Raw genomic sequence first — 14369 nt, forward strand, 5'->3', positions numbered from 1 at the left:
TCATTTATCAGTTTCCCAAGGCACAGGCAAAAAGAAACACAAAGCTACAGGCTATCCGCAAACATCATGTGCCTTGGAAGTGCTGCATTTCTGCTCCAGAACTTCTAGCTTACATGAATCCAGCAGTTAATTACATAATATAGACTATAATACTACTAAAGGAATTTGCTAACTGAAAGCGATGCGGCGGCAGAACTATAACCACATACATTCCGGCAGATGTCGGCAAGCTAGGACTATGCAGGCATTACTAGCTCCGATAGAAATAATTATTTTAATTTGGTACAAAAAGCCTTATGTTAGCAGCACTGAGGGGGGTCAGGGGGCATTTCAGCCTTTTTTAGTGTCATTATAATGGGCAACTATTTTATCGTATTGCTGAGTTCTGCTGGCCATACACCTGTTTTTGGTTCAGTTGCCAACCAAGTAGGCCAAAATGAGCTGACTCAATTGTTAGCCCTTGGACCTACACAGACCTGTTGGGTATGAAACACATCAATGCGCCCATGGGGTCCATGAAAATCGGCTGGATATCAATCAGGCAGGTTTAAAAATTCCATTGGGGCGAGGATTGGATAGAGCCCTATCCCTGCAGTGCCACAGATGCCTCTGTTATAAAGTAGTTGGCATAAAGCCTTTTATTTGCCAAGTCTGTTTATGTAACTATCCCAGCTCTGCTACGGATAAACATAAATATTTCGGATTCCTCGCTGAGCAGTGTGCAAGAACACAAATCCTGATATAAGCAGCTCCCATTTTCTACTACAAATGAGTATTTGGTTTTCTGGTGATCTAATTCCCTATTCCTTTTTAATAAGATTACTACTATAGGTCAGTAGTTTGCAAACTATATGGGTGAAGACACACAGAGCTACTAGTAGCAGCTACTTGTCATGGCTACTAAAATAGACAATGCTGATCATCTACTGATAATTGTCTCTACGTGTGTTTTAGCAGAGGCAATTCTCAGTATTGTCTATGGCAGGGGATTTTCTGGTGTTTAGTAGCCATGGAAGTAGCTGCTACTAGTAGCTCAGTGTGTGTTCACCCTTAGGGTTTCCCCTTGGAAGACAGATGGGGACACAGCCTGAATACTTATTTGCATGACATTTGGGCAGAACATCTGTCTGATCACGTAGATACAACCAAAGCCTGGCTGTTGGTCAGTGAGCCTGAGATTTGCTGTCCCGGCTGATGCACCAATGTCTTCTTATAACTGCATATGAGCTAAGGTGGGCCCCGATTAAAGGTTAGACCACCAATGTTGGGAGTGGGAGGGGGTAATATTTGTTCTAGAGTGAACATAAACAGTTACTTTATCCCCATAGTAATACTCCAAAGCACTGGAACCCTGTGGTTATCTTACTATGCCAACTAAAGCTGCCTATACATTTAAAGATCCACTCGTTTAGGGACCTTGTCATATGAGTGGATCTTTGAGCAATATACCCACCTTGGGTGGATGATATCATGCTGATCCGATAGTTTGGCCCTCGGGCCGAATGACTGGATCATGACCACAGTAAATGAGGGCCACAGTGGGATTTTGAAACCTGCCCAATCAATAACTGGAGTCGGACAGGCCCTTCAAAGGGCCCCATTCATAGGCAATTCATAGGACCTCACAACTGGGGCAGGGGGCCCCTAAGGGGGCTGCTCCGGTTGGCCCCAGACCTTCCGACACTGGATAAGCAAAGAGATAAATATATGACTAATTGTTTCCACATAAAATATATGAATTATTTGTTAGAAATAATAATACAAATAGGCGTAGGCGTAATACACTGATTTACAGCTTCCCTCAACTCTTTTTATGGTATTTTTTCAACCAATATCTACCACCCTTTTGGAAATGTAATACTTCCTTATAATACTCCGGAGGTTACCGCTCTCCAGCCTCTGAGTATGACCTCTTGTTCTTTTCTTTTAGCACTCATACATATGATAGGTTCAAGTCACATTAACAACAGACACAGAGGCCCTTCTTGCCACCTAAATGGATTAAAGGGGATGTAAACCCAAAAAATTAAATATTTTTTAATAAAATGTGATTTTAAGCAACCTTTCCATATACATTCATTAAAGGGGTTGTTCACAATTGAGTTAACTTTAGTATGATGTAGAGAGTAATATTCAGAGACAATTTGCACTGAAATTTCATTTTCATTAATTCAATTTTTGTTCAGCAGCTCTCCGGTTTGTAGTTGAAGCAGTTATCTGGTTGCTAGGGTTCAAATTACCTTAACAACCAGGCAGTGGCTTGAAGTAGAGACAGGTATATAAATAGAGAGAACCTGAATAGAAAAAGAAGTTATGAAATGTAACATAATAATAAATGAAACTGTAGCCTCACAGGGCAATTGTTTTTTTGCTGCTGGGGTCAGTGACCCCCATTTGAAAGCTGCAAAGAGTTAAAAGAAGAAGAAAATAATTTAAAAAACTATAAAAAAATAAATAATGAAGACCGACTGAAAAGTCCAAATAGTTCAAAGATCAATTGTTTCAAATTGGCCATTCTAAAACATGCTAAAAGTTAACTAAAGGGTAAATACACACTGAGTTACTAGAAGCAGCTACTTTTTCATGGCTACTAAACTCCAGAAAATCCCCTGCCATAGACAATACTGAGAATTCCCTCTGCTAAAACACACATAGAGACAATTATCAATAAATGATCAGCTGTTACATTTATCACTAACTTTGAAACCACTAAAAGTTTATAATGTATATTGGAAAGTTGCAGTGTATTACGATTTCTTTCAATAGGTGCAATTTCGTTTCTAGGTTTACATCCCCTTTAAACTGCCCAAGGAAAGGAAATATAAATCTAATTTTCCCTATTACATAGAAAATGACTAGATTCACTCTTTCCTCAATTGCCCACGGAGTAGTTTGCCCCATTTCAGCGGCGGAGAAACAATGATTAATGAGCTAACGGCACCGATACAGACAATACCACAAGGAGTCACGCCACTGATTGGATGTTTTGGGAAGCCGATGTCCTTCTAGACATGATTACACCACCAAGGACATAGGGAACAGAATCACTCGCTCCAAGTTACCTTTTCATATTTTCCAGGAACTAATTCAGCGTCTGAGCACGTAAAAGCCGAAGCAAAAGGACTGCCGCTAACATCGCCATGGCAACTGCCAATGCAGATGGTTGATAGCGGAGGCAGCCATGATCACGGAGAACACATACTTCATTTCTAGCACATTATCTCCATTTTTATTTTTAAAAAGTGCGAGATTTTTTTAAAAAAAATGCAGAATTTTCTTGAAACCTGAGAATTCTGATCGCACTGTTTATTTGACAGCAATAAAATAATACTGAGATCCCTACGGATAGATTTGTGCCGTGAATATTGGTCAATATATCAGTTGGACAAATTTAAAAGATTCATGCAATTCTCATGGCTTGAATGAATAATAGAAAGGCAGCCATACTGTGTACCGCCCCTTGTACGGCCCCAGGGGCCAATCAGCTGGATGCATTTAGGTAGCTGAGATGCCTAAATATAAACCTGAATTTTATTATCTCTTGCAGAGCAATTCTACTAATTCCCATGCCAGAAGACAAAATATACGTCAGAGATAACAAGGCAGCCCAGTGCTTGCAACTGTGATACATAATAATGTGACGCTGAGATGTTCCATTTGGCAATAGCCTCAGGGCTTGGGGGGAATGGGTGCACTAAGCTAAGGGATGCCAGCTGCACAGAAATTCCTCCCAGCTGTTTGGCCTTCTCCTGTATCAAGGATAGAGGGGGGAGAGACAAATTAAAAAAATTAGGACATTCCCAAGCAAGTTTCATCTCCTTTATTTACAGATCTGCTAGCTGGCTATATGGGTGGCACAGTGACACTAGGGGTTGTTTACTGCACTGCAGTGATGCTTGGCCGCAGTCAGTTGCTTTAAAAAAAATCCCATTCGTTAAAGGGGTGGTTCACACTTAGGCTAAGGACTCACGGAGTGAGTTAAGGTCCCCATACATGGGCCGATCGGCTCAACATCGCCAAGCGAGCGGATCTTCTCTCAATATCCCCCACCTACGGGTGGGTGATATCGGGAGAATCCAGGCTAATTTGATCGTTTGGCCCTGGGGCCAAACAATCGAATTATAACAACGGGCATAGGAAATGTCGGTCCAGGGACCGCATCAATGAGCCGACGCGGTCCCTGATCCGACTAGATCTTTTAACTGGCCGTTTTCAGGCCAGATATCAGTCGGGCAGGCCCGTCGGTAGTGTCCATACATGTATGGGGACCTTTAGTCACCTGCGATTGATCTTTGCTACAGCGGGTGGCTTACCACTCTTAAATGCATTTCCAAAGTCGCGTAAAGTTTCCTCCAGCGAGCAACTTTGCGCGGCTTCAGATAGCCGAAGTGATTTGTCAGTCTTTGCACTCCTGATTTCCATTGTTGCGCTGGAAAGGCAATAGCAGAGTTCTATCACGGGCTACTGAACTTCTCCATGGGACATCAGCCTTAGGCTAATGCCCTGCAGAGAGAATAGTCGCATAAAGGCAGCTTAAGGCGACGTTGCAATTGGTATTCATTATTTATTTTTCAGTTTTTATATGATTTGCCTTCCTCTTCTACATCTTTGGCTGACCCTGGCAGCCAAAAAAAAACTTTTGATCTGTGAGGCTACAGTTTTACGCTTATTGTTACTTTTTATTCCTTATCTTTCTTCTCAGGCCCCCTCATATTTATATTCCAGTCTCTCATTCAAACAAATGCCTGGTTGCTAAGGTAAACAAGACCCTAGCAACCAGATAGCTGCTAAAATGCCAAACTGGAGAGCTGCTAAACAAAAAGCCAAATAACTGAAAAACCACAAATAATAAAAGAAAAATTAAACCAACTGCAAACTTGTCTTAGAATACTGATATCTACATCATACTAATAGTTAATTTAAAGGTGAACTACCCCTTTTACAGTACTTGCCTCCTCTTCCAAATTGAGAACAATTACGTCAATTGACACAAACTGCTGTTGTAATGCCGGAGCTAATGCCACTTCCGAACCAGGTGGTAGCTCCAGGGTCCTCGCATCGCCCTGCGTCAATTGGTGCAGTAAAGTGCTAAATGCTGGAAATGACGTCAACCCGACATACAAAAACGTTCAGCACAATTGTCTGATTCGGGCCGCAATTCTATCAGCAGCAACTCCCCCTGGTGACCTCAATGATTCTAGAATTATGGGAAAAACCCTGAATTGCGAGTAAAAAAGAAAAATGGTGATTGCATCCAAAATTGCACTCTACATTACTGCAGTGCAGTAAATATTTAAGGTCGGGATTTCAATCCTGACCAGGGTGCTACTTGCACATTCTCCCTGCGTTTGAGGGGCTTTCCTACACCGGCTAAAAACCAACAAGCAGATAAGCTGATTTCTAAAGCAATTTGGCTTCTCTTTGTGTACCAGTTGAAAGGGAAATTAGATGGTAAGCCCTGCTGGCAAAGGGACTGAAAAGCAATTGCAGACTGGAAAGAAGCAGAATAGCAACACTAATAATTCAAAACTATACTAAATAAATAATCAAGACCAACTGAAAAGTAGCTTAGAATAGGTCAGTCTATAAACCGCTGATGTAAAGCGGAGCATCCCCCTTATCTTAGACAACTCATTTAATATAAATGCAATAAACAGTCATTTAAGGGTAACTTCCGTTGTACTTACGCTTTATTCCCTCTTAAAGTCTTGAATTATTACTGAACTGGAATTCCCATTTGCTTTACAAGAGGCCAGAAATATGGTACACAGTGTATGGTGCCGGCCGTGAAGGGGTTAAGCAGCTTATAGATAAGGGAGGGGGTTGCTAATGATTCGGAGAGCCTAATAAAAGCCGAGTGAGGTCTGGGTGATTTAGAGCCCAGCAGAACACAATGCTACACAATATGAAGGAAGTCTGCTGACCTCAATGAACCTCTGTGCAAGGGCTGGGGGGGAAGGGAGCGGATTCCCTGCTCTGTTGGTAGGAAAGGGAATGTTCTATCAATCTCCCCCGGCTCTGCTGCCATTACTGCCCGACGCTCTGCATTCCCCCATCCCCGCTCTGCACAAAGGCAAGAAAGAGCTTCATAAATAACGACCACAAGCAGATCTCCCCCCCCCCAGCCGGGATTTACAGGTATCTGTGCCGCAGCTTGTGCAATCCGCTGTCACTGAGCCGGGATATCCTTACATCCCAGCATGCCGGCTGCCATAAGGGAGCTCCTGTTTAAAGGGCCAGTAACACTGGATTCATGGGAATGCCCTATACACATTATCATTTGTCTGTATTTGGCCTTGATTCTTAAAAATGTGTTATGGGTTCTTAAAAATGTATATTTAAAAAAACAAAAAAAACAAGTTGGTGTTTCCCAATAATCCCCATATGGCAGTACCAGTGCATACCATTCTTTTGTATTTGTATACAAAGTGACTTAGGGTCTAGATTAGGCACTTGACAGTTACTGCAGTGGTGAAAATGCCTTGGGCCCCCTATCCCTATGGCTCACATTGCAAGATATCAGGCACTTTGATCCCTACATATTTTCAGCAAGGCACCATCTCCCTTTGATGCCTCCTGTGAAATGCGTCAAGTGAACACTACTTGTAAATAGGACACAAAGGGCCCTGTGGAAAGCTATCCAGTGCAGGGACCCCATATTGATGGTGGAGTCAGTAAGCAGGAGATGGGAAAACGAGGCCTGGACACCAGCATTCAAAATGGACCTTGGCATTTCAAGTACACAGATGCCCAAACAGCCCCCTAAAGACCCAATAAATAGTGACTGTCTATGGCCTATTACAGCAGCCCCTCTGGCATTTGCCTGAACCCACAGATTGCCAGTCCGGGCCTGTGGGAACCCCTACTGTCCTTCTCAAGTACAAGGCCAGGGCAGCTGTCACTATTTGCCACCTCTTAATCACGGCTCTATGTGACCAGGGTCGGACTGGGCCAACGGGAAAAAACCTGGTGGGCCCTGCTGACCCAGAGCCAATCCCCGCCAGGAAGCATCTGTGCTCCACCCTTGACCAACCTCCCCCAATCATGCCTAGGTAAGTATAGGGGGGTGGGGGCCTCTGGGGGCCCCAAATACCCCAGTCCAAGCTACAGTGCTGTTGCTTTCATCATTTAACTCTATGGAGGAGGGGGTTTAAACACTTTGGTGCCACTCAGGGATATGTTGTGGCCCAAATGCCCAAAACCTGTCCTGTGTGCCATAGGCCTTGCCACAGATCCCCAAACTGTGTGGTTGGTGCCCCTACTGGGGCCTGGAGCAGAGTTATAGTGGGGGGGTAGAAGGTCAGTTAAGGCAAGACTTATTTGCTCCTACACACCGATACACCAATTTTTTCCAGTATTTATACCGGAAACCAGAAAAAAAAACTTGTCCTCAAAGGGAATTCTGAAACAAAAATGTCCTACGTCCACTGTTCCAAGTCCAGTATTTCTATTATCTACAGATCTACTGAACACAACGGGCAAGGTGGGGGCGAAAAGCCGGCCGCACAGATCAGAACAAAGGAGCTTTCACAAGTACCAGATAGGAATAACCCAAATGGCATAACCCTAGCGTGCCTGCCGCTGGCACTTTACCAGTCCCCATTCAATTGGGTTTCATAACAGTTTACGCTTCAGACTCAGAAGCAGATTTTTTCGCTCTCTGCCGTACAAAATTATTAAACAGTGAAAAAAAAAAAAAAAGAAAAATGAAGAAATAATTAAAAAAAAAAAAAAACCCTGCAGAAAAGCAAATAGAGAAAGAGAAAATCCATATGCTGCTAAATGATCCACATCCCTCGCTGTTCTGCTTCCCAGTGAGAATGAGCCTGAACAAAACAGAGCCTGCCCTGGCTCCCAAGCCGCATTCCTACACCCCTTACAAAAACACCAGCACAAACCTCCAGCTACAGCGGCCAAACTGGCCAAACTGACCGTGCCTGGAGCAAGTCACCTTCTTTTTTCCTAATTTGTTAAATTGCTTTTTTTTCTCTCTCTCTCTCTCTCCAGCCCACCCCCATTCCATGACCTAATCCCATCCCCCCCTCCCCAATAAGAAATGACAGGGCTTGGCATCAGACAGGCACCAAAGTACTGTAAATCACAGGAGAAGTAGGTGGGGGTAGGGGGGGGCTGACAACACCACAACACGATGACTGGGAGAAATGATTAGAGCGAGAGGCACATCTGCATCGCAACCACCAACTACTCACATTGTTTCTATTAAGTTGGGGGAGGGCAGGAAAGAATAATATATCAGAGGGCTGAGCCTAAAGTGGGCCCTTATGGAGAGGAAGGGGATGGGCGCTGGTGCTGACAGCCCTTATACAGTGGGGGGGACAGGGAGAGTGTGTTGTACAGGGTAGGATTACATGGGAATAAGGAATCTGGCCGGGGAATAGAAGGGTTAAAGAGTTCCCATTGCTGGTGTGTAATAGAGAACTTCCCCTTGGTACAGCAGAGAAAGTTGAATAATCGCAGGCATTAATCATGTACTTTGATTTAAGGCTGTGTTTCCTGCGTGCGCTCGGGCTGCCAGCCCCTACACATGTCGCTCTGTACTCAGGCTTACAGTGTACCCCTGCACGGAATGCACCCCAATATGCATACACTCAGGCTGCCAGCCCCTACACATGTCGCTCTGTACTCAGGCTTACAGTGTACCCCTGCACGGAATGCACCCCAATATGCATACACTCAGGCTGCCAGCCCCTACACATGTCGCTCTGTACTCAGGCTTACAGTGTACCCCTGCACGGAATGCACCCCAATATGCATACACTCAGGCTGCCAGCCCCTACACATGTCGCTCTGTACTCAGGCTCACAGTGTACCCCTGCACGGAATGCACCCCAATATGCATACACTCAGGCTGCCAGCCCCTACACATGTCACTCTGTACTCAGGCTCACAGTGTACCCCTGCACGGAATGCACCCCAATATGCATACACTCAGGCTGCCAGCCCCTACACATGTCGCTTTGTACTCAGGCTTACAGTGTACCCCTGCATGGAATGCACCCCAATATGCATACGCTCGGGCTGCCAGCCCCTACACATGTCGCTCTGTACTCAGGCTCACAGTGTACCCCTGCACAGAATGCACCCCAATATGCATACACTCAGGCTGCCAGCCCCTACACATGTCGCTTTGTACTCAGCCCTCAGGCTTACAGTGTACCCCTGCATGGAATGCACCCCAATAGCCATAAGCATGCACCCTATTGCCCAGCAGCCCCCCTCCCACAATATCCTGCAAGGCAAACACTGAACCCAGACTCACAAATTACTGCTGTTTGGCCTCGGCCATCAGACCCCATATAAACAAATTCCAACCCATTCAGGATGTTATTATATATCCCCAACACCAACACTTTCTTCTTCATCTACAGTGATCCCCAAAATATTGTGCAGCCCAGAAGCCAAAGCAAGAAGCAATATCTGTGTCTGAATTTATCAATGTAGCACTACAGATGTCTCGCTGCACATACAGTACTGTGTGTCTCACTGTCAACTCTCCTGAATAGCTGTCAGCTGACCAACTGCCTGCTAATGTACCCCACTGTCAGCTCCCCTACTATGTACCCCACTGTCAGCTGCCCTACTATGTACCCCACTGTCAGCTCCCCTACTATGTACCCTACTGTCATCTCCCCTACTATGTACCCCATTGTCAGCTCCCCTACTATGTACCCCACTGTCAGTTCCCCTACTGCCTGCTTATATGAACCCCACTGTCAGCTGCCCTACTGCCTGCTACTGTGTACCCCACTGTCAGGTGCCCTACTGCCTGCTACTGTGTACCCCACTGTCAGCTGCCCTACTGCTTGCTACAATGTACCCCACTGTCAGCTGCCCTACTGCCTGCTACTGTGTACCCCACTGTCAGCTGCCCTACTGCCTGCTACTGTGTACCCCACTGTCAGCTGCCCTACTGCCTGCTACTGTGTACCCCACTGTCAGCTGCCCTACTGCCTGCTACTGTGTACCCCACTGTCAGCTGCCCTACTGCCTGCTACGGTGTACCCCACTGTCAGCTGCCCTACGGCCTGCTACTGTGTACCCCACTGTCAGGTGCCCTACTGCCTGCTACTGTGTACCCCACTGTCAGGTGCCCTACTGCCTGCTACAATGTACCCCACTGTCAGCTGTCCTACTGCTTGCTACAATGTACCCCACTGTCAGCTGCCCTACTGCCTGCTACTGTGTACCCCACTGTCAGCTGCCTTACTGCCTGCTACTGTGTACCCCACTGTCAGCTGCCCTACGGCCTGCTACTGTGTACCCCACTGTCAGGTGCCCTACTGCCTGCTACTGTGTACCCCACTGTCAGCTGCCCTACTGCTTGCTACAATGTACCCCACTGTCAGCTGTCCTACTGCCTGCTGCTATGAACCCCACTATTAGCTGCCCTTCTACATGCTACTATGTACCCTAATGGCAAATGCCCTCCTACCTTCTGCTAGGTACCCCACTGACAGATGCCCTGCAGCATGCTACTATATACCCTACTGTCTGCTGCTAGGTACCCCACTGACAGCTGTCCAATTGCATGCTGCTGTAAGCCCTACTGACAGCTGCCCTATTGCATTCTACTGTATACGCAACTGTCGACTGCCCTACTGCACACTAATATGTGCCCCACTTTCAGCTTCCCTACTGTGTGCTGCTATGTACAGGACAGCTGTCCTACTGCATGCACAGCAGGCCCCAGAATATTTTGTTGCATGGAAGCCAAAACAAACCTTAGGATCCCATGACCCCCCCCCCCCCCCAAGGTGTCCTGTTTCACATACCATACAAAACACCCATAAACATCTATGTACCAACAGTTACCTTGTCCCTACCAACCACTCATACACTTTTACATGTGCAGATACCGGATCAGTTGTCTACAAGTACTTTGCCCTATTTACCTCTACAACAGACCATTCCACATGTTACCAATGTGGTCCCCTTTATTCTGTTTCAATATTCTAACCACTGATATACAGCAAGAACTGGGAATAAATGTCATGAAATATGGGGGGAGATCAGACAGGAAGAATCTAACAAAGCGCAGGCAAGTGGCAAACGGGACTCACCGCCTCCTCTCCACAAAATAAATATCACATGCCCTTCGTGCAAGCACACTAACGGGTAGAGCAGGGTCCCAACACCAAAATCACTCTCACTGAATCTAAAAATGCTATCACAAAGCATATATGTGCATTGGCACTAGCAGGAAGGGTCAGTAGATCTGGGGGCACAGGGAATGGCGGTGAATGGGGTTAATCCTTTCCAACAACAATGGGAGAGCTGATCCCTAGAATTTACCCCACACAATGACAAAGGCAGAGGTTGCAAATAACTTTGGTGAATGGAGGGTACTACTGATGTTGCTTACTAATGACCCCGGGGGGGGGGGTGATAACTAGAACTAACCCCCCATAATGACTTTAGAAGGAAGAGAAAATTAGCACAGGTCCCAATTAAAAACATAGGGAGTATGGCACATTCCACTAAGCAACATAGGGAGATGTTGCAAATAACGCTATCTTACAGGACTAGCCCATCACCGTGCCACAGGTAGATAGGACTAGCCCATCACTGTGCCACAGAGAGAGAGGTGCTAAATAGTGACAAAGGAATTGATAACATTGGGAGGTATGGAAAATAGCACTAGTAGTTCCATTTAATAATATAGAGAGGTGGCAAATAAGATTAGCCCTACAGTGCCACAGGAATGTAGCACTAGCCCTACTCAGTAACATATGGAGACATGGTAAATGGCACAAGTCCCACTTAAAAACATAAGGTGGCAAATAACCCTAGCCCAGTGCCACAGAGAGAGAGAGGTGGTAAACAGCACTAGCCCCAGTCAGCAGAGAGGTGATAAATTGCACGTGTCCTCTCAATAACATAAAAAAGGTAGTCACTAGCCTTTTGTGGCACAGTAGGGAGTCACTAGCCCCAGGCACTGACACAAGGAGGGGTTATTAATAGCCCCACTCAGAGGCACAGGCAGTGGTGATTACTAGTGTCACTCACTGACACGGGCAGAGGTCACCAGTAGCGGTATGGGGGGAGGGGGTGACCCCCTAGTCCCAACCATTGGCACAGGGACAGGTGATAATTATTATGATTCTGTGGCCACTCAGGGCAAGACAATCACTAGCCCCACTCATTGGCAAGGGGAGAGCTGATCACTAGCCCCATTGTGTCAGGAAAAACAGTGATCATCAGCCCAATGGAAAGTGACAACAAGCCCCACTCAGTGACAACAGCAGATCACTAACCCTACCGTGACCCGGGGGAGATGTCACTAGCCCCTCTCAGTGACACAGGGAGAAGTGATGAGTAGCCCCACTAGCCCCAAGGTTGCAATCACTAGCCCCAATGAGAGGCAACTATCCCTAAACCACTGGCACAGAGACAAGTGATCAATATTGCCCTCAGTATAGGGGATCACTAGCCCTATTCATGGAGAGGTGATCACTAGCCCCTCTTGGCAACACAGGGAAAAGGGGGGGGGGGCAGTTGATCCACTCAGCACAACAGGGATTAATAATCAATAGCCCTCTCTGTGACAGGGGGGTATTACTATCCCTATTCAGTGACTAAAGGTAAGGGGCAGGTTAGTCCCCTACAGGGGGTTTACTGATATTTGCCTGGGTATCTCCTTGGCTGTTAGAGGATTCTGGGAGTTGTAGTACGAGCTGGTAGCCCCAGTGGGTCCCTGCAGAGCCAGGCACAGACAAGCTATTCCAGTGGAGCCAGGCACCCTGCTCAGTGTAACAATCACACCCACACACCTACCTGCAAGCCCCGGCTATTGGGTACCTACAACTCCCTGCTCCCCTCCAACCCCCAGCTGGAAGTTGTGCTGTAACGCCGAGAGGCTGCCCAATGAGCCAGGGAGCCGTACCCATGCTATTATACAGCCCTGCATAGGGGATCCCTCCGTCTCTGCCAGTCCTTGCCCCGCAGAGCTGACAATCTACCTGACGCACAGCCACGTCCCCCAGCAGCGCCCGGTCTGCCCGCACATCTTACCGCCAGTTCTGGGTTGTCGCTGTCCCTGTGAGACACCGCTCGTATAACCCCGGCTCTCCAGCCCCAGCGACCAATCTGCCCGATCTCCCCGATCTCCGGCGGCTCCTCTCCTCCTCCAAGGACCAAGCAGACGAAGCGTTTCCCTACGAGCTCCGGCCGCACTCCCAGCGCCATGACAATAACACACAGCCCCGGTCAGAGCCCTCTCTCTCCGTTATGAGCGGCGGCGGCGGCACATGCTGAGAGTCCCCGGCTCCTTCCAGAGAAGTGTGTGCCGGCTCCTCCAGCCGCCGCGTCCCCCTAGCAGCCTCAGGCACTCAGAGCTGACACAGAGCAGCGTGAACCGCTCCGCCGCCCCCTGTCAGATGCTACGAGGACGACTAGTGGCGGCAGCAGACGGTGTCCTTCCGCCAGACTGGGCTCAAAAAAGTACCCCTGAACCTGAGGAAATCTGAGAGGTACAACCACTAAATAGCTACTCACTATTCACATAAGTAACAGCAACTGTAACAGTAAGTCATACTTACTGTATATTACTGGTAGTAAATTATTGCAAGATACAAATAAATGAAAAATAACAGTATAATAATATTGACATAGCAGATAAGGTTGAAAAATGACTGACTTGCCAAATGTCTTATTGTTTTCTTCTTCTTATAGCACAAATAATAATAATGACTTTTTCAAAAATGACATACAACTCCCGGCGCCCTCTGACACCTACAGTATCTATCAGATGGTCCTACTGCTTTTCCAGGACTCCATAACCAATAACTATAACAGCAACTTACTGTTTATTACTGGTAGTAAATTATTGCAAGATACAAATAAATGAATAATAACAGTATAATAATATTGACATAGCAGATAAGGTTGAAAAATGACTGACTTGCCAAATGTCTTATTGTTTTCTTCTTCTTATAGCACAAATAATAATAATGACTTTTTCAAAAATGACATACAACTCCCGGCACCCTCTGACACCCACAGTATCTATCAGATGGTCCTACTGCTTCTCCAGGACTCCATAACCAATTGTAAGATACAAATAAATGAAAAATAACAGTATAATAATATTGACATAACAGATAAGGCTGAAAAATGACTGAAAAATTTCTTATTTTTTTCTTCTTCTTATAGCACAAATAATAATAATGACTTTTTCAAAAATGACATACAACTCCCGGCACCTTCTGACACCCACAGTATCTATCAGATGGTCCTACTGCTTTTCCAGGACTCCATAACCAATAACTATAACAGCAACTTACTGTTTATTACTGGTAGTAAATTATTGCAAGATACAAATACATGAATAATAACAGTATAATAATATT

The 14369-nt window shown here is 46.1% G+C and overlaps 1 protein-coding gene across 3 annotated transcripts in view; it reads right to left on the minus strand.

Annotated features, from left to right (window-relative positions):
• jmjd1c (jumonji domain containing 1C) overlaps positions 1-13416 on the minus strand; it is a 185939-nt gene extending 172523 nt beyond the window's left edge. For all 3 annotated transcript variants that reach the window (XM_031905352.1, XM_031905351.1, XM_031905350.1), the window contains exon 1: positions 13033-13416. In XM_031905352.1, coding sequence (XP_031761212.1) covers positions 13033-13206 — 174 coding nt within the window. In that variant the 5' untranslated portion in view covers positions 13207-13416. The remainder of the gene's footprint in view (positions 1-13032) is intronic.
• Between the last annotated feature and the right edge of the window lie 953 nt (positions 13417-14369).

Source organism: Xenopus tropicalis, chromosome 7, assembly GCF_000004195.4.
Source record: "Xenopus tropicalis strain Nigerian chromosome 7, UCB_Xtro_10.0, whole genome shotgun sequence".
In the NCBI taxonomy this organism is placed as follows: domain Eukaryota; kingdom Metazoa; phylum Chordata; class Amphibia; order Anura; family Pipidae; genus Xenopus; species Xenopus tropicalis.